Below are 20,619 nucleotides of genomic sequence, written 5' to 3' on the forward strand. Positions count from 1 at the left end.
GCAATAAAAGGAGAAGCAGCAGAGTGATGAGATCATCCCATTGTCCATCTGCTTAACTAAGAGGTTATTGTACTGCTTCTTCCTTTCACACTCCACCTGCGCTGGTCCAGGGACTGAATGAGGCTGATACCTGCTCAGATTCAGTTAGTTATTGCTTGCATTACACAGCTACATTAATGTATTTTATATCTACCTAGACTTTAGCTTTATTAACTCCTACTCTTACTCATGAAATGAACATATTTTCTCATTTTAAAGCAAGGACAATTGCACAGATTTCAGTAATAATTAACCAGAGACAACTGAACACAAGCAGACCATTTGAGAATTGTGTTTTTAATATATAAACAGAAATTCATAAAGTCTGACACTGTTTATATAACAGCTCCTTCAAGATTTTAGCAGACTAGCTAATGTAAGTTGTTTTTGTCAGCCTGTCAACAGAAGAACATTTATAGGCAAGAGTTTAATACATCTCACAAACAAAGCAGCATCCTGAGATGTCTAAAAGAACGAATTCCAGAAATGCTTCATGGCTCCAAGGTATAAGGACATCATGCTACTTCTTTATATCTAGGATTGCACTCCCAGGACCGCGGTGTTTTGCACTGCAGATTTTGCAGAAGTAAACAGGAGACATCTTAAAAAAAAAAAAAAAAAAAAAAAAAAAAAAGATCAATAAAAATGCCTTTACTAAAACTGTTTTTCCCAACTGAATTATAGAATATACGATTACATGCAAATTAAAGAAACTTAAGATGGTAAAAAAATTAGGTAATAAGCATATCATAAAATAAGCCACAAGTACACTATGCAATTGAAGAAAATATTGCAATATTGCATATTATTAATACATAATCTACATTTAACAAATCGCTTTTTTATTGCTAATATAAATATTTTAAAGGAAAATAAGGGATGCTTTTTTAAAAAAACTTCTACTAAAAATGTTAATTGATTATATGAACAGTTTTAAATTTCTACCAACAGTAGAAAGAGTAGAAAGAAACCCAGTGCATATAATTTCATGTTTTACAATATGAAGATTTTATTTTATGTTCAAAAAACAATGCATTACATGAAATGTATATTGGTAAGGTGATACAGCATATACAGCAGTGACATAATTATATTTTGAAATACAATTTACATTAAATGCCTATGTTGACAGGCTTTGGACTTATGTCAATGGCATCAATCTGACATTAGTTTGAGATACTTCCTTCTGACTTCATTTGACCTGTTTTAAGTTTTTTATTTTTTTTATTTCTATAGACTTTTATGGCAATGCAAAATCTGTTAAAAGTAAACATTAGCCCATCTATGCAAGACCTACACAACCACCTTCTAATTTCTTAATTCTCCCTATTTATATCTACCCTGAGTAACTGCCCAACTTGGGCTACATAAACACGATCAATAATTGTCCTTGGAAAGGATCTTTCACAATCCTTTCCAATGACAAAAGACTGAAAAATGCATAAACGAGTCCTATACATACAGCACCATTCTGCTCTATGGGGGGAATGACTGAGAACAGCATCCGCTGCGCTTTCTTCTCTTCATTTGCATTACGATTGTTCGTGGATGCTCCAGGATGTTGGACAAGCGCTGTACACACGTCAAGAGTCTAGTCCGATACTATCCCAAGGGGATTATCAGACGAGAATCATCAAGTGTGTGTATGTAGCCTAATTCTGCTGGAATCCTTTTGATCCTAAGGACTTTTGTACCAAGGCATTCATGTCACAGCCAGGATCTTATATTTGAACACAGCTCACATGCTAGAGGCTGTTTGCCACAATGGAAAGCCAGGTATGTGCAGCTTCACAGCTGTCACCTTTACTGTGCCACTGAAACGAATGAGAACTTCTAGACTTACTTTTAACATACGTTTTGGTTTAATGAGCACATTAAGATATTACTGCAGCATTTGTGAACCCTAAAATATTGTTGTCCTCCATCTAAATGTATGAAGGTTCAAAATACATGGGGCCTGCTGAACTCACTGGATGTAAATACAGTTACAAAAAACATATATTAATGTGTAAAGGACAGCTAACCCATTCTGGCTAGACGTTCTTTTCTGACACAAAAGCTTCATAGAAATAGTGAAGTCATTTAATCTCCCCTCTTAGACGCTGCCTGATTGTGATGCTATCCCAGGGGTCATGTAAAGCACAGCAATTCTCTCACTGCCTATATCAGCTTATTTGAGATATTTGAAGTAGATTATGAGAGCTGCTTACCGTGTTACCAACAGGCAGACAATCTCGGTGGAACATGTGTCTGCAGTGAAATACCACCACCCCAAGTGGCTTAGAAGTATCTGAAAAGCAAATAAAAAATATTAATTATTAAAATACTGGAGTAAATGTTCTATTCAAAGAGCCTAAACACAAGTTTTAAATATACAGAAAATAAATAATGAGAGCAATGATCCAATAGAGAAAGTGAATATTAAACCCCTTAAAACACAGTTGGGTTTGCGCATAATATACAATATGAACATTGAGTCTTCAATTTTTTTTAACTGTGCAGGTTCAGTATAAAAATAAATACTGACTCCTGATTCACCTTTGTTTAATGTTGCTGTATCTGACCCTTCATATTCAGCTTTATTTACACATATATTGGACTCTTCGGGTTGGAAAGCATAGTAACATAGTGGAGCATATAAAGACTCAATTAACTAACCAGACAGTACCTAGTTGCACATATACTTCTGTGCCCCTTTCATTTTTAATGAAAAAGTTAGCCGATGGCCCTACCCACAGGGCAAATCAATAATTACAGGTTGCTCTACAAGTATGGGATAAAAACATTTCTATACACCCGTTAGTCAAAACATTAAAACTAACGATGGGTAAAGGAACAAAATTGCTTATCTCAGAATGGTATCTGGTAAAGGTTGGGATAAACTATGCAGCAAATGAAGAGGAAAAATGGGCAAATGTAGGACTGAGTTACTATGACAAGGGCCACATGCCTAGATGAGTGGGTTATCAAACTTACAAAATGAGAGATTTAGGCAGTGGATATGCAGTGGATACTACCAACCAAAAGTGATCCAGAGAAGGATAACAGGTAAACTGGCAACAGTGTCATGAACAATCAAGGTTCATGTATGTGGCTTGAGAGGGGGCTAAAGACTAGTCCACCCGGTATGATCCCACGAAAGAGCAGTACCTCAAATTGATGAAAAGTTTAATGTTTGTCATAACCGGAAAAAAAAAAAAAAAAAAAAAAAAGCACAGTTGCTGCATAGTGACCCGAACAGACAGAGGGGGCCCATGCTGACCCCTGCCCACGGTTGAAAACTCCTACATTATAAAGATGGCTGGGTGTGTGAACATTGTTGAGCTGGGGAACAGATGGAAGAAAGATACACTAAGATGTACTATAGAAAAAAGCAGGCTGATGGAGGCAGTGTGACTTGCAGACTGCAATAGGAAAATACAGAAGAGCAAATCAAGTAAAATCAGGTTAAATAAAAAAGTAACCAAAAAGAAACCATACCTGCTGGAAGAATTGGTGACAGACATTGCTCACAAATATTGTCCTCTGAAACAAACATAACATGATTTTTAAAACTTCTAAGCAAAATCATATGATATTTGAAGTTCACGTATACTGCTTTACCTAACTTTTTCAGATGTTACTACTCCTACACATACCATATTCTTTATTTGAAAAAGGGTGCTTTCTGCAGAGATCAATAGCTGAATTTGAATGAACACAGCTGAATGAGCCATCAGTTTAGCGATTTATCCCTAATGGAAGAAAAAGTGACTGTTTGTGTGAAATCTCTTCTGCTAACTAATAGTGCCTTGGGAATTCTAACTGACAGTACTATGGGAACCCTAATATAGAATGCTTTGGGAATAATTTTTTATGTGTATTAAACATTTATTGATCAAGGAAATATTGTATCCATAGAGTACACTGAGGGGGGAGGGGGTACAGCCATCCAATAATCTCAAAAATGGCTAAAGCTGGAGAGTTTGGTGGAGGCAGCACTGGAATAGAACAAATTTAGTACCCATGGGTCCTTTCACTATATTACCCCTTCTGTCTTTACCACATCTGAAAAGCAAGAGATAAAGGAATTAATTCTCATTTAAAAAATCTAGATTCTATATAGTATATATAAAGATCTATAATTTCAGTTCTTGGATCCTATGCTCCAAACAAATTTCATTACCATATATGATCCTGAATTTCTGTCTGGCTAAGGTTTCACAAAATGTTAGCAATTTTAAAAGTGACCCTACATAGGGAGTACACACATAAAACTATTGATTTTTTGCATCTATCATAAGGGATGACATCTTACAGTATCAAAATAAAAAGACCAACTCTACTATGGCTTCACCCACCTTCTCAAACCTCCACACTCTTAAACTTCACTGCTGGCCACAGTACTCTTCCGGCCAGCATCATTCCACCCACTTCTGTAAGTCCACTTGGCCATGGACATACTCTCCCCCTTGGGGTGCATTGTTTTGCAGTTTGGAATCTCACAAAAATAATGCATGGAAAGGGGCTCAAACATTTTAAAATGAGCAATGTTCTCTGTGGCAATAAGGATGTCTAACCAATGATGCGGAGGAAACAAGGAAGGAGCCCATTCATCACCTAGGCAACACTTCAAATGTAAGTACCCTGGGAATGTTTTAAAGTTTACTGGGGGGAGTTGGGGGTGATCAAGGGGGAGGAACCCCCCATATTAGAGATGGGTTTAATCAAAATACCATGTTTTTCTGTAATCCTAAACCCTACACAGATATGAGATTACCATCACTGGAATTTTTTTTTGATGGTTTCCGGTGACAGATGAGAGAAGAGGGTGTTATGATGAAGGATGTTGGAGGATCACTGTACACATGCTAGATTTTCACCCAATATAAGCATGACTGTGTCTCAGCTGAAGATCATCTGACATGTATACCTAGCCTAATGCTGTAAAAAGTTTTTAAACTGTCTTTTTAAATTATTCCTCATGTCATTTACACTAAAGAAAATGTAATAGTGCATTTTACCATCATGTAATCCTGAAACCATAAAAAATTTTTGTTTCCTGTTTATTAAAATTAGGAATAATAAAAGAATAACATACCATCAACCAGTGTAGCTCTCGACTGAGTCCTGTGCATTTTATTTAGCAGGGATAAGGAGTCTGATACTAAAATTTTTTTGCACCCTTCCCTTAGAAGTATCTAGAACAAACAAAAATACAAAAACTATATAAATACCAATACAATTCACAGTAAGATTGCCTGTAAGGAAAATACACAAAATGTACTTATTACATTGACGGGTGAATACTTTTGTAAATAATAATGTGATGAATTATCAATTTCAAATATTTTCCATGAGAACTCCATGAAAGCAGCTAAAAAAAAAAAAAGAGGTGATGTACAATCACCCTAATATGTGGTACAGTCAGTTAGCCTGGAGATGTGACACAGTCACAATATTATTATATTATTAGCTGGTAGGTGTTCAGCTTTAAATGCTCAAAACCATTACAGTGCCAAGCAATAACATATATATTTTTATATAAAAAAATCCTTTATTGCTCGTTAGCTAACAGGGACAATAAAAAAACTTCTTGGCTCAATCTGCTCTCCCTTCTAACACATATGCATGCAGCAGAGCCTGATTCGCTACTAGTATTCCCTTTTTTCTGGCCAAATTAATTGACAGCCACATACATACATTATATATATATATATATATAACCATTTTGAGTTCCAGAGGTGCTTTCACTTCATTTTTAATTACTGTCTATGATTAATATAGTAATGGTATATCTCCTTACGTAATATAAAAAGCTCCAAACTGCACTTCAGGTTGAATCTTCAAAATTCTATTCTTCAAAACCAAGGTACATACAAGGATCATAAAAAACTGAAGCATTTTGATAGGAGTAGACTGAGTGAGATGTTCTGCTATGTATACAAAAACAAAGCCTGATTTCTTCTATTCGGCTCCCTCTAGTAATGTCTGGGAGCAAATAATGCAGAAAAAATGTAATTACTGTGCTGCCAGGCTTGATTTCCTGTCCTAAGCGCCTAAAGTGGAAAGTATTTATGATAATTTTTTACTTATCTTATACCCTTTGTACTACTAGATGGAAGTGTAATCTTTGTCACATGACTGTACCGTGCCAGCTCCCTCAGAGCTACAGAGGAGCTGCTCTGAACCAGGGAACTCACTAGGCAAATTTTTTTTCAGCCTAGTATTTGGGCCATTCACATGGATAATATAGGGATTTATTAAGTTGGACAACCATCAATATTAACCTCCTAAGCGGTAATCCCGAGTGACCCGGGGTGGATTTTAATTGCAAAAAGAGGTTACTTTAACCCAAAAAAAAAAAAAAAAAACACACTTACCTTGCTCCGTCGCTGTCCCCTAGAGTCCTGCTCGTCCCCCCACAGGTCCTGGGGACACGTCTGCCTCCTCTGATCTTCAGCCGGCAAATGCAGAGCTGAGATCAACGAGGTTTCCCGTGACGCCGGGAGTTAGCCGCGGGAAATTCAAAATCACTTTGTATTAGATTCAATACAAAATAGCTGTATTGAGTCCAATACAAAGAAATCTTCATAAATTATTCATAATATATAAACACACATGTGTGTGTATATATATATATATATATATATATATATATATACACACACACACACATATATACATACACACACACATATACACACACACACATACATATACACACACACACACACATATACACACACATATATACACACACATATATACACACACACATAATTTTTTTTATTTATTTATTTTTTCATTTTTTTTTTTTTAAAGTTCTTAATTAAATTTATTAACTATTGGATATATTTTGGTGAGTTTTGCCTAGCAAAAGCCTACCTAATATAGCATACAAAGTAAAATAAATTTCCATGCAAAAAAATTGTACCACTTTTTGCACAGAAATTTGGACAAAATCAGACCGCTAGGGGGGTTAAATTGCAAAATACTAAGGTTTAGCTGGTAAAAAGGTTTTATTATTGCAGTTGCTATAGGTACAAATACAATTACTTTCGCCCATACTGAGCAGAGCAGCCTCTTTGTAACATACATCAAAACCTGCCGACAGAATCTACTAAATTTGGAATGTATTATAAGCTATTGCCATGATCTCTTGATACTATGCATCAAGGTCTTGCGTGCATAAATGAATTTCAAGTAGGAGGTCTGGAGTCCTCAGAGGCCTGTGCCCAGTCTATCACTCTAAATACGTGTATTATATTTCACCAGTGGTTCTGTGTGTCTCAGCGGTATTTTATTTTTTCTTAGCTCGTTGCTATTCATCGCTTGATATGCTGCTCTGCATGCCTTGTACAGATAAGGCAAACATAATAAAAATAAAAAGATAAATGCAAGCGATGTGTTCATCAATGAAAGTTTTATTATCTAACTTCATATATTAGTTACAGGCTAATGCGGCATTAGTTTTACAACTAAATTATTAGAACTTTTATAGAATATACAAAACTTTAGTATTACAAAATTGTTTATAAATGTAAAATGTTGTAAAGGGAACTACAGCCAAAGTGAACATGGTCTTGGATGTTAAAAAAAGATCTCTGTTGAAGGGGATGATTATTGTTTAGTATAACCTTCCTGTCCAGGGAACCCCTGCTAAAATTACCATATCCCCAGCTTAAATACATGGTGTGTGGTCAGTGGGTAGAATGTCTCCTACATTACTGGCCATTGAGAAAAATGTCACCTCTACAGATAGCCAAAAAGGTCAGGTAAACCGGCCCGATTAGTCAAAATTTGTTCATGGAAATCAGCTACAGCTATTCGCTCGAATAGGCCAATATTGTTCGGGTGATGGGAGCGTTAAATTCGAACACCATTAAACTGAATAGGGGAAAATTCGGGTTATTTTTCAGAACTGTGTAGAGCTTCTACAGCCTACAAATACATTTAAAAAGACACGTCAAGACTCCCACAGCTCCGCACAACACTGTACAAGGCAAGAAAAAATAAAAAAAAAAAAAAAACAGGAAGGCTTTTTATGTTGCTGGCAAGGCCATTTTATGGGGCGGTCAAGAGAACATGCCAGATTTGTTACAGGCCCCTGAGTAGAGGCAGAGAGGGCCCCAAGGGGGTTCCTCTGGTACAAAAATTAGCCACCAGGTTTCACCGCTCCGTTACAAGCCATAAACAGGCTTCAGAGTAGAGGCAGAGGGCCCTGGGGGTGGTCTTTCAGTCCAAAAAATTAGCCGATTACACAGCTCTGTTACAAGTGATATAGGCCTCACAGTAGATAGAGGCAGAGGGTCCCGAGGGAGGTCCTCTGTACAAAAATTAGCCAGTTACACAGCTCCATTGCAAGGTATAGGCCTCAGAGACAGAGTAGAGGTAGAGGGCCACGAGGGGTAGGAGAAGATGAAGAAGGCTGTGAAAGTGCTCTTCCCGTCAAGGGGTCAGCAGGCTGTGCAGCAGTTGCCAACTAATCAGTGCATTCTGCAGAGGGGGTGTTGAAGTCATTACTGATCCGAGCCTTATTCATTTTATGAAAAAAGTTAGTCAGTTGACATTTTCTGCAGGGAGGCGAATGCGCTTGTCACTCACTATGCCCCCAGCTGCACTGAACACTCTTTCAGATAACGCACTTGTGGCTTGGCAGGCAAGGATCTGAATGGCATGTTCTGCCAGCTCTGGCCACTGCTCAAGCTTGGATGCCCAGTAGCGCAGTGGGTCCTGGCTTTGCAGGTTGCAGATGTCCCATGTAAAGTTCAGGTATTCCTGCACCATGACTGAGTAGCGCTGCAGACTGTCATTGGCAATTGCTGCACGACTGTCGGCTTTTCTATGCTCAAAAAAATCCTGCATAGTTTGGCTTAGACGTAGGCTTTTTCCTGCTGCTGCCACCCTTGCCGCTTACGGTAGTTGTTTGGCTGGTGTAACTGCCATAGGGATCCCTGCTGCTGGCATACGGAAAGGCTGAGCACAAGTCCCTTACAAGCACTTCTTGTTAGTGCTGCATTTTAGGCCCCCTGTATTGGGGCAGGATGAGTTGTTCTATCTGAGGCATGTAACATGGATCAAGTAATGTAGCAATCAAATAGTCGTTAGTGTTTGTTTTTATGTACTGTATGCGCAGATCTTTGGCTATGCACTCCTGCATGAAGGCTGTCATGTGGCTCAAACTTCCCACAGCAGAGGGAATTCTACACTCAGACTCCTGTGGGTCGAACAGCAGCACAGGGTCGTCCTCCTCCTCTTCCTAGGTCTTGCCATCCATGGAACATGCTGCCTTTTGTTTGGATGGATGGATGCCATGTACCCTCCATGTCCTCCTCTCCCACTTCCTCCCCTTCTCCCATGCCTGCTATCTCCTCCTAATCCTCATCTTCTTCGACCTCCTCCTCTTCCTGGACTTGCGGTAGACTATGCCTAGTAGGCACGCATGTCTGAGATAATGTTGTAAAAAGTCATCTCTTGCTGCAGCGTCCGCTCTGTGTCGTATCCGAGCTCCACCATCATCTGTTCCAACAAGCATATGATTGGGATGGTGTCACTGACACAAGCCTGATTCATGCTGATCATCCTGGTCGCCTCTTCCAAAGGTGCCAATAGAGTGCATAAGGCCTCACTTTGCTTTTCGCAGGGTGGAAGGTAATGTAGGTAAGCGTCTTAAACGAGCAGACTCTGCCACGTAATCCACCACCGCTTTCTGTTGTTCAGCAAGCCGCTGGAGCATGTAAAAGGTAAAATTCCAACTTTCTGCCTTTCAGCATCAGCGGCTGGAGGCCTAGGTACAGGCTAGGAAGTGTTGAACTATGAGGTTCATGAGGTGAGTCAGGCAAGGTACGTGTGAAAGTTTCCCAGAATGCAGGGCTGCCAGCAGATTGGCCCCGTTGTCACACACGACCTTGCCTGGCTTTTGTCCATGCGGAGTCAGTATATGTTCTCCTGCTCCCGCAGGGCACTTAGAGTGGTTGTGCCCGTGTGGCTGAGAGAGCCGAGGCATCGCAACCTCAGGACTGCATGGCAACGTCTGACATTGTGCACCGAAATAGCAAACTGCAGGTTTTTGCTGGCGGGGAACAGATGCAGGTGGGTGGGAGGTGCTGGGTCTTCACAGCAAAGTGTCCCTGGAGGAAGAGGTTGAGGCAGACGAGTCAAAGGAGGAGGTGGCAGTGGAGGTCAAGGAGGAGATTGCATGGCGATGTGCTCTGGGCAGAGCTAGGTGTGCAGGCTTTCCTGCAGCTGCATCTTCCCCTGCTGCCACCAAAGTCACCCAGAGAGCTGTGTAGGAAATATATCTTCCCAGTCTGTGCTTGCTCAACCACTTGTCGGTTGTCAGCTGCACCTTGCCAGAGTGCTGCAGGGCCACGGACACACTGCTCTGCACGTGTTCATGCAAAGCAGGAACACATTTTTGTGCAAAATACTGCCGCTTGGGCATAAAGTACTGTGGGTTCGTGCAGAGGAATGCGTAATGGAACGCATTGATTGGAGTCCACCAGTCAGTAAGGGAGGAGCTCAAACGGCAATCAGCTGTGCAATTGCCGCATTAATTAGCTTTGTTTTGGGGTCATTTGGACCATATTTCCTCTTCTGCTCCAGCATCTCGGGGATGGAAGGTTGGATGCTGGTAATGCTAACCACAGAAATGTTGAAAGATGGGGTAGAAGGTGTGGGGGATGGCAATGATGCCTTGTCCTAACTGCTAGCAATGCGACAAACACCAGTCGATCTGCATTGGAGCGCCTCCTTACCGCTGGTGGAGCCTGAAAACTGTAATGCTCAGCTACATCCCCCACTCAAATTGCTGGCAGTAGCACGGGGAACTTTGGTGGCAGAAGGAGGAAAGGCAGCAGAGGAAGATCTAGCTTTTTAAATGTGTGCTCATGCAAGTTGTTCCAAGGTTTGTTTGGGTTTTTGCCTCGTTTCAACTGCTGAGCACACAGTTTGCAGATGACCATAGTGTTGTCATCACTATGGACACTAAAAACTGCCCACACGGGCGAACATTGAACTAGGCCGAAAGGTGCTCTGGAGCTGGAGCTCGTGGTGGCGGTCCGCGGTTGTTGAGGCACGCCTGTGGTGACAGCTGCCGACGATGGACGACTGACTTGCCTGACTGGTATGTGAAGACTGCAGAGTGTTGGCAGCTTTTACACTCTTCCTCCCTCCCCCCCCTTTGAGGGTGCTCTGCAATCTACTCCTCCTCCTCTTCCTGCCTATGATGATCTCCTTGTTCGCCCCATGTCGGATCAAGGACATCAACATCATTGGAAGAGTACAGTTTTTCCCTGTATGTGCCGACAGGAAACAGCGGCCTTTTGGAGCCAGTTTGAAGTGGCTCGTCTGGCTCAGCGTTTTGGGGTGAAAAGTTGAGGAGGGAAAGCCTGTGAACTGACTCGGATGACTCAAACCACTGTGGGTCTTCAAGGATGTGGATCTCTGCCTCTCCACCCCTTGGTGTGCCTCCTCTACGTACTCATGAACATTCTTTCTGCTCTACACAAGACTTTCTAGCCGAGGAGGAAGAAGTAGGAGGAGGAGGTTTCAGGGACTATAGTTTGGGATCCCTGTGAGGCCTGTGTCTGACTGGAAGAGGGGGTGCAATCACTTGACCCAGGCTGGGTCATGTACTCTAATACCTGTTCAAAGCGTGGTAATAATGGTCGTACACCACCACCAGCAGGGCTAAAATGTCTAAGGTCCGGCTGGCTTCTTGTTCTCGGGTCTGCAGTTAAAAACCAACCCATACTGCTTTCCTTGCCACCCCTGACAAAGCTGCCCCTTACTCTTTGGCTAGACATAGTTAAAATGTTTGTGTGACTTCACACCATGCAAAATACTTTTGCGCTAATATGCTTCTCAAAGTCTAAATCATGACAGTAGGAGGATTTTTTTTTGGGGGGGGGGGGGCGCAGAACAGGAGCAATAGCAATACAGTACAATATACAACTATCTGACTAACAGTAAAACCCTTTACCTGTCTGAGTAGAGTAGATTACAGGACTGAAACAATACAGTACAATACAACTATCTATCTGACTAATAGTGAAAAAGTCCAACTGCAATTTAATTTTACTTTAACACTGCCAGCAGCACAGAGTGGTTGTGTCTGCTAGCAGATCTCTGTCAGGAGTGGTAAATGCAGGCAAGCCCTAGATGTTCCATTGCGTGAGTGTGCTAGTATTCACCTGTAAGTTGTAGTCTTGCAGGATTTTCACAAGTGAGTCTCTCAGATTAGGAATCTCCATTCCTTCTTTAATGCGATGAATCAGAAGGATTGGATCAACATGGGTCCCGATGTTATTAAGTAATCCGGTTATAAATGCTATTATGGAAAAAAAGAAAGTCCTTTATCTGTATGCAAGTCAGTGATAAATGAAAAGTTTGCCCGAAATGGTTTAATTAAAATTTCCACTATTCACTATCTATTGAACCTGGTTTGACTTTTGCTACAACAAAATGACAGGACAGCACAAGAAGGTGCCTCTTCTGTAAATCTGTAAGCATCTCTAAACCTAGACAAACTCACAGAAGTACTATAAGAATTACGATAATGCTGGACTAGAAAGGCTTGCCTAGTAAGCACATTGTAGTTGGGGAAGAAATGGGAACATTCAGTGTTGGCAGAAATAAGGGGTCGCTATTGTTTTTGATTACATAAACTGCAGGCCACTATATTACTAAGGGTATAAAAAAGGTTGACTTTTTTTTATTCTTGTAAACAAATATTTTGAACATCGTAGCAGCCTGTTTTTTCATAAAATATGCACTTAAACCCAAACACAGTCTTCTAGCTTTAAACGTAAAGGTTTGGAAATGGAAAAATAAGTTCCTCAGAAGAACAGATTTTGGCACTGAAGTATGATTACATTCTTCTTACTCATATCAACTGTGTATAAACAATTAAAACTTACCATACATACATATTTATGACACATTTTTCTATCTCATTTTATGTATTTTGCAAACCGTGTGGAAAACAAGTGACTGAAATGCCACAGAAAAACACACAAAACAGCTGCAGGAATGATTCATGAAAATTCTGTCCCTCATGTCATTAAAAGAACACATCTAAAGTAAAATGACAATGCAGCACTTCTTCCTGGCCTGAGTAAGGCTGGAAGTGGCCCAAATTAGGTATTAGATTCCTCTCTGATGCACACTATGTTTCGTTAGAGATGCCCTTGACAGTCCTAATGGAAGAGAACACTGCAAGAACCCATATACATTGTTCACTGCTCTTACGTGGTTTATCAATAGAGTACAAAATAAGGTCCTCCCACAGCTCGGCATCATCCTGTTCTTTTGCAAACTCAATGGCTTTATCCACGTCATGTAGTTCTTCCATAATCATCTGCAAGGCCCTGCGGCTGTTCCCCATTCTGCCTATAAAACAAATTCTATGTTTGAATATTGCAATAAATACAGTGCAACATTTGGTTATATAAGTCAGCAAGCAAACAGTGAGAAAGGAAAAACAGTAAACCAAGATATTAAACCCAGGTATGATCTGAATAAAATGACTTTAAATGTAGGCCGTCTAAGCTGGCACCGAGACAGATCTCTGGTTCCTAACAATCTCAAAAATAAACTCTCAGAAAATAGTACCATTATTACCAGACACCCGTTCAACCAGACTAGACTGATACCTGCACATCTGCTGCTACTTAATAAAGGAGAGAGCATTTAAGATAAAAAAAGAAAGAATAAATCTATGATTGTTTGTGGTGTTTTTAAATGTTTTTATTAGTTGTAAAGTTATTTATAATAAAAAGATTGATAAAATACATTTAACATATTTGTTTCTTTGGGTTATGACATTTGTAAATGTCTTGAAAAACTTTTTTCTATGAAGTGTCTGTGTATGGTCAAAAAATCCCTGACCCCCTTGCTTATAAGTGAGGGGAAGTGGACAGCTCAGCTTACAGCTGCACTGTACAGGTCCAAGGTTGTATTAAATATGTATATACTGGAGGCAGGCAGCATTGTTAGCTTTAGCAGCCTACAATCCTGAACAAGATTTGGTGCTTCATGTGCATAATAAATATTCTTCTAAGCAGGAAATCTAAATAGATATCTGCTAATTCTTTATGAAAAACTCCTGACATGTTGTATTCCCATAAATCTTGTTCATATTATGCTGAGCGGGTGAATGTACTTACTTAACAAAAACACCGTCTCTTCAACAAAATTTCTCTGAAGACAGATTTCAAGAGCCTGTAATTGAGGGGAAAGGAAATGAGATTTCAAATTCGATGACAAGAGTCTATTAAAAACCATGAGGACAACCTGAAATTATGTTACATAACTCTTGAAAAAGTACAGTTTCTGTACATTCACACGGTGAAAACATTTCATATTACTTTTAAATCATTTCTTAAAATCAGTGGGTAAACATGTATTATTTTAAACAATGCATTTTAAAATACAAGATCAGTACTGAATCATTATCTTTATTAGGTGGTGAAATACTAAACTGGGGGGTAGCTATATGGCCACAGCTATTTTTAGAATTTTTTGATTATGCCATTAATGATGGAAAAACACATCAAAGGATATGAGGCATGGATCTGGTGGTAAGGTAGGACAGCTAAATAAAGTTTTTTGAAAGAAAGGCGAAGCGGATCCTATAGTAGCATAGCCTCATGCATAGTTTGTTTCTAAGAACTATCATTCCTAGTAATTTCTTTTCCTGAAAATCTGAAAGGGGTCTGTCTGTGCTGCTGTAAGAACATCATGCTACGTCTAGTCTGGTAAAATGCAGCTGGACAGGAAGATTAGTTAAATCTCTCTAATGGAGCACTGGATGGGACTTGACAGGGAATCTAATGCCTTCTCACTCCATTCAAAACTAAATGAAAAAAGTTGTGGCTGGCCATACAATTCAAGCACTAAATAGAAAACAGCGATTTCAGATTAACTTCCTAATAAAGCATAAACAGGTGTTATATGTCAGTACAATGTATAGTGCATTCAACTTTGATGAGCAAACATGGACTTTGTTACTTCAGACTGAACACACTGAGGTCTGCTAAATGGCTTAATACATTTAGCTCGACTTGACACTGATTGGTCACGACAGGTATTTCAATTTCAATTTTCAAAATGCTTTTAGGCTTTCTTCCAAGTAGCCAATTTTATAATTTCTTTCAAGCACTTAATCAGAGGAAAAAGCTACCGATACATAGCAGCTAAGTACTTTAATTTGGACTGCGTCTGCTTTCAACTTCAAACAGTACACTTGTTTCACATCTTCAGATTTAAACCATTATTTCAGTTTTGGCAAAGTGAAATTAGACAACTAGGATACTAACTGTTACAAATACACAACCACAAAACTAATAGAGAGAAAAACAATTGGGGGTATACTTCATAAAGTGGTAAATCTGACAATCACCAAACATCTTCCAAGTGTATGTGTTTTAAACATCTGGACAGGGTAAAAATCACTGCATTATGGCCAAAATGTCTTGTCAGAAAAATTTGTCATGTTGGCCAGTATATGCAATAGCAATTACTGATAGGATCACTCAAATCCTAGGTTGATCTGAACCTGCTCCTAGGCTCAAAAAGACAGATATATAAAAAAAAAAGGAGTGCCAAACTACAAAGTATTGTCCACAGCAACAAACATGGCCAACATGTTTTGAAGTCAGGGAACAACCATTTCAATAGAGCCTATTTTTGAAAACATCTCTGGAATTTTAATTGTATGAAGTATGAATAAATGCAAATGACATATTACATTACATATTCTATTACATTATATACAATTTTAAATTTGATAAAAGGTACTGTAGGATTGTTTGTGAATTATCAGTTGCTTGCGAATTATCCAAGCAAAGCTTTTTACTTATTAATGGCACTATGTTCCTTGTAGGGCTTTGAAATCCCCTGGAGAACTTCAGCAGGGGAGTATATGTCACCCACAGAACAGTCTTGCCTACCTTTTCTAGTGGGCAGTGTGTGCTGTCTCGAAGAAAAGGCAGAAGATTTGGTCTGTCAAATTCAGCATACAAACTGATTTGTTTCTCATGGTATGCCTGTCCTTTGTGATGGTCCCTCTTGAAAAGCCTGTGCAAATACTGAAAGAAGAAAATATTAAATAAAGAACATGCAAACATGTGAAAGTTGTACCTTTTATAGAGAATTCATGGTCTTTGAATTTTAAATATACCTAAACAATTACTTTCAGTAAAAACCTAAAGAGAACCTTTAAGAATTAGTCACTAGTATTGTCTAGACTTACTGCAGCTGATCATTTACCCATACATGAATTACAATACCTGGTTCCACACGATTCTTTGTATGAGAATAGAAATATTGGTAGGACCTTGCTTCTACATGTCAGAGATGCCCTCCTGACAACTGGTAAAATGATGACTGGTGGCAGAATATTCAGCAAGGAACAGATGTGTAAAATCACAGATTCATATTATTGGAAAGCAAATAAGAGTCAGGTGATGGGACAAAGTAACTCTAGCTTGCATTCACAGGAGTTACATAAACAGTAACCACCCACTAGCTTAAAGTGGACCCATCATCAAAATATCTTCTTTATATTAAAATGGGGGGGGGGGGCTCCTCATCTCAATGAGAGCACATAGCCTCCTGGGATACCTATGTCATATTATTCCAGGTTTTGGGTTGCAGAAGAGGCTTCTTCCTGCAATGGGAAAAAAGTGCACCTCTCATACATGCGCAGTGAGAGATTGGCACCCTTTGTTTCCCCCAATTTTGCTTTATCCCCTAGCATTAATCCTGAGTGTGACTCGGGGTGGATTTTCCATGCAAAAAGGGCAAATTCCCAGTCAGGGTTGCTTAAAACATAAAAAAAAAACCTCACTTATCTTATTTTGTTGTTGTACCCTGGCATCCTGCTGGTCCCTGCAGGTCCTCGGGACATGTCTTCTCCCTCCGATCTCCAGCCAGCAACTGCAGAGACAATCTCCTGGGATTCCCGCTGACGTCGGTGCGGGCGAGAGGAACGAGGGGAAATTAAAAATTTGTATTGGATTCAATACAAAATAGCTGTATTAAGTCTAATACAAAGAAATCTTGAGATATATATAGATATATATATATATATATATATATATCATTTAATAAATTTTGGACATATTTTAGTGAGGTATACCTAAGAATTCTAGGCTTACAATGTAAAATAAATTTCCATGCAAAAAAATGTAACGCTTTTTGGCATGGAAATACGGACAGAATTAGAACGCTAGTGGGGTTAAAAGAGATGACTCCTGGCCAGAAGAGGTGAAAAAGATACAACAGTAGTGGATACTATAAATACCTATGAGAAAAGCTGCTAACCCTTGGCCATGTTTTATGTTTAGAGCTGAATTCTGAAATAAGCAAAGATTACCTGGACAAGGAATGCAAGTTTTTACCTGAATCTCGTCACCCTTAAAATATTTCTTTTAAATCTGTGTAGTAATTCAGGGTGAAACATTTGTCTTTATTACAGGAAGCTCCTGCACAGGGGAAGTTACTGTTGCTCTCTTCTTGTACCCATACCCTACTGTAGTTTTCAGCAAGCATTTATTTATGCCTGTTTGCAATTTTAGGTGATTTAAATTATAGTTACGGTTTGTAATTATAAATCCACGTCACTTTTATAATGTTTAAATCAACAGAGTTCCAGCTGGATAGGGGATATGAATACATCAGATTTAGAAGTCTGGCCAGGAAAAGATTCAATGTGATTGGTTGCTCAAGGTTACTGTATTTTCCAAATGTTTTGGCTGTATTAGGCAACCTGGATTTTATTTTGATGTGATTTGGTTCTGGACCACAGACACAGTTGGACCACTAATGTGAGGAGCAAAATAAAATTGGTATCTCATACGGTTCTTTGGTTCGAATGCACAGGTTTACTCTTCTTTATGTGTTTTATTCTACAAACAAAGCATTTTGTATATACATTCTTATAAAAATATTAGCAGCCTGAACATCTGCAGTACACAAGAAACACAAGGGTTATATTTACGTCTTCTTTATTATTACTTCAGATAGGTTTCTGAATAATTTATTTGCTGATCCCTAAAGACAACAGTGAGTAAGTTTTATTAGACGTTATTAACTAACTGAAAATGTATAAGCTCAACTGGTAAATTGTGATATTGAAATATATATGAAAAAACACTGGGTAGCCCAACCCCTGACAAATTTGTTTTTTAGTTTCAATATTTTAATTTGTGCAATTCACAAATACACCACTGCAAAGGCAGGATGTTTACGCTAGTTAGAATTGTCTTCTATTCAAACCTGTTTTGGGATAGCAGGACGAAGGTTTAGGATCTTGCTTGTTTTGTGTCACTAATGAGTGGATGTCCCCCTTTCTGCCCTGTCACAGTGGTTTTGGGGACATGAACGAATGGAATTATATTTGGGGACATGAACAGCAATAATGTTTAATTTCGGTCTATCCTAAATTTTCATATTTCATCTTTCACTTTTTCAACCATTTAGACAACTAAGAGATTTCCCAAATTTTAATTTTCTAACCTAAGACCCAAATAGATATTTTACATTTGTATTTTCAAATGTTTTGTTCTCTTTGCACTCAATTGGTCCTCTACACAGATCCCCACTTGAGAAAATTTCCATCAGCTTTTATATGAGGCTTAAGACACTAGGCTTTAAATTTATCTTTAAAAACTCCCCTCTTTATAATACCATTAGGATACCCTACATACACAAACTGATTCCTTAGCCTGAGGTCACCATGGTTTTAATAGCTTCACTGGAGGTGGAACTCTTAAGTGACATCAGCACCTTTTAGAGTTTAGAATTCTTTTATTATTCAAACCAGCTGGCTTGTTGGGCCATAGGATGTGCACCATAGCAGAAAGATACTGATTTTCATTAGTCTTAAGAGAAGTAAATTTCTGATAAGAAGAGGAACATAATAAAACATCATATGGTCCTTAGCAGGTGGCAAAATCAGAAAGAAACGCATGGCATACCATGCCATATGAATATTTATTTAACAAAGACCAAATGCAATGCAAATAGTGTGTGAAAAGTTAGGTACACCCTTACCACTTACATAAGAACTTAGATGGTAAGTAGCAGTCATGTGCTGTTAATTAAATGTGCGTGATTAATTGATCAGCAAGAAAAACAAAATGTGTTATGTGTTAACATAATGCCAAGAAGGAAAGTCATCAGTAATGATCTCAGAAAAACCATTGTTGCTGCCCATTAATCTGGGAAGGGTTATAAGACCATTTAAAATCCATCATTCCACAGTTATATTGGTTATTCACAAGTGGAAAACAAAAAACGGTTATCTTCCCTGGGTATGGACATCTCAGCAAATTCACCCCAAGTTCAGACTCTACAGACTAGTATGGTAAAGTTCATCAAAGTAAAATTTGTTTAGATGGGTTTCCAAAAGAAATGAAGATGTTTATTTTTTTCAAATGTGGTGCAGCCCAAACACAAAAAGCTTTGCGGATATTAGGTCATGCAACAGGACTTTGATCCCCAAGGTTGCAACTGCTCAGCCATACTGCAGACCTCAACCTTATCAAAATGGTGTGGCAGAACAAGCTGTGCATAAACGAACTTGAAAGTGGGCCAAAATTCCTCCATAATGATGTTATACAAGCTACTGAATCATGGGGTGTACTTAGCTTTTCACATGTGGCTTCTTTGTTAAAGAAATAATGACACCTTGGAATCTGCTGTGTGTTGTTTAAATTTTTAAGATTTAAGGACCAGAAGATTTTTATCATGTCCTGATTATGAGTCAATAACTCAAAATGCCTTTTTTATTATTCCATATACATAGTTAAGTTTGCTTTAATTAAATGTTAACATTTTCTATTTTTATAGTCATACAATCTAAACTACTATTCAATATAAATTAAATTATTGCTTCTGTACCACAGTGTTTGATGGTTGTAATTCCCTGGATAAAGGATATAGTGCAGTTTGCATTCAAGCCAATTACCATAAATTCTAAGCTCATAAAAAAGAGAAACACATGACTATTGTTAACATTTTAAAATCATACACTGTAATTCAATAAAATAGTTCACATAAGCCCATAATGTGAATGACAAAGTGAACAGTGGCAAATGTGCCAACAGGAACATTATAATAATATTTAGGCTATTTTTCCTCTAACAGGACAGTAAAAGGCTTTAAATAATAAGGAATTTAAAGATGCCTTATGAAGTAGAGAATGACACAGCGATACATTAGGGTAAAGCAAATCAAACCAGCCTTCCTATAAACAATGAGTGACACCTAGAGACATTTTTCAAGAATGCACTGTGAAAGAATAATACTTTTTGATATATGAGGGACAAAGCAAGAGAAAGAGATAATTTTAGGTTTGTAATCAAGTAAATGAATAGTATTGTTGTAAAATAAAGTGTGTTTATTTCTTTATGTTTTTATATCTCAGGGTCACCAAGCAAAATTACTTCTCCAGTGTCATTTCCTCTCTAGCATCCAACCCACGCAGCCTCCGCTCAACAATTGACTCCCTTTCTAAACACCACACCTGCTTCCCCACAACAACCTTCACTGCACAAGACATAGCCACCTACTTTAGAGAGAAAACTGACA

The 20,619-nt window shown here is 38.6% G+C and overlaps 1 protein-coding gene across 2 annotated transcripts in view; it reads right to left on the reverse strand.

The window, feature by feature from the left end:
- Positions 1 to 320: 320 nt before the first annotated feature.
- VPS41 (VPS41 subunit of HOPS complex) overlaps positions 321 to 20,619 on the reverse strand; it is a 111,512-nt gene continuing 91,213 nt past the window's right edge. For both annotated transcript variants that reach the window (XM_072412220.1, XM_072412221.1), the window contains exons 21-28: positions 15,975 to 16,112; positions 14,190 to 14,244; positions 13,273 to 13,413; positions 12,216 to 12,352; positions 5,120 to 5,219; positions 3,520 to 3,564; positions 2,250 to 2,329; positions 321 to 640 (exon numbers count right to left, since the gene is read on the reverse strand). In XM_072412220.1, the coding sequence (XP_072268321.1) occupies positions 560 to 640; positions 2,250 to 2,329; positions 3,520 to 3,564; positions 5,120 to 5,219; positions 12,216 to 12,352; positions 13,273 to 13,413; positions 14,190 to 14,244; positions 15,975 to 16,112 (777 nt within the window). In that variant the 3' untranslated portion in view covers positions 321 to 559. The remainder of the gene's footprint in view (positions 641 to 2,249; positions 2,330 to 3,519; positions 3,565 to 5,119; positions 5,220 to 12,215; positions 12,353 to 13,272; positions 13,414 to 14,189; positions 14,245 to 15,974; positions 16,113 to 20,619) is intronic.

The sequence above is a fragment of the Pyxicephalus adspersus genome, chromosome 5 (genome assembly GCF_032062135.1).
Source record: "Pyxicephalus adspersus chromosome 5, UCB_Pads_2.0, whole genome shotgun sequence".
NCBI classification, from domain to species: Eukaryota; Metazoa; Chordata; class Amphibia; order Anura; family Pyxicephalidae; genus Pyxicephalus; species Pyxicephalus adspersus.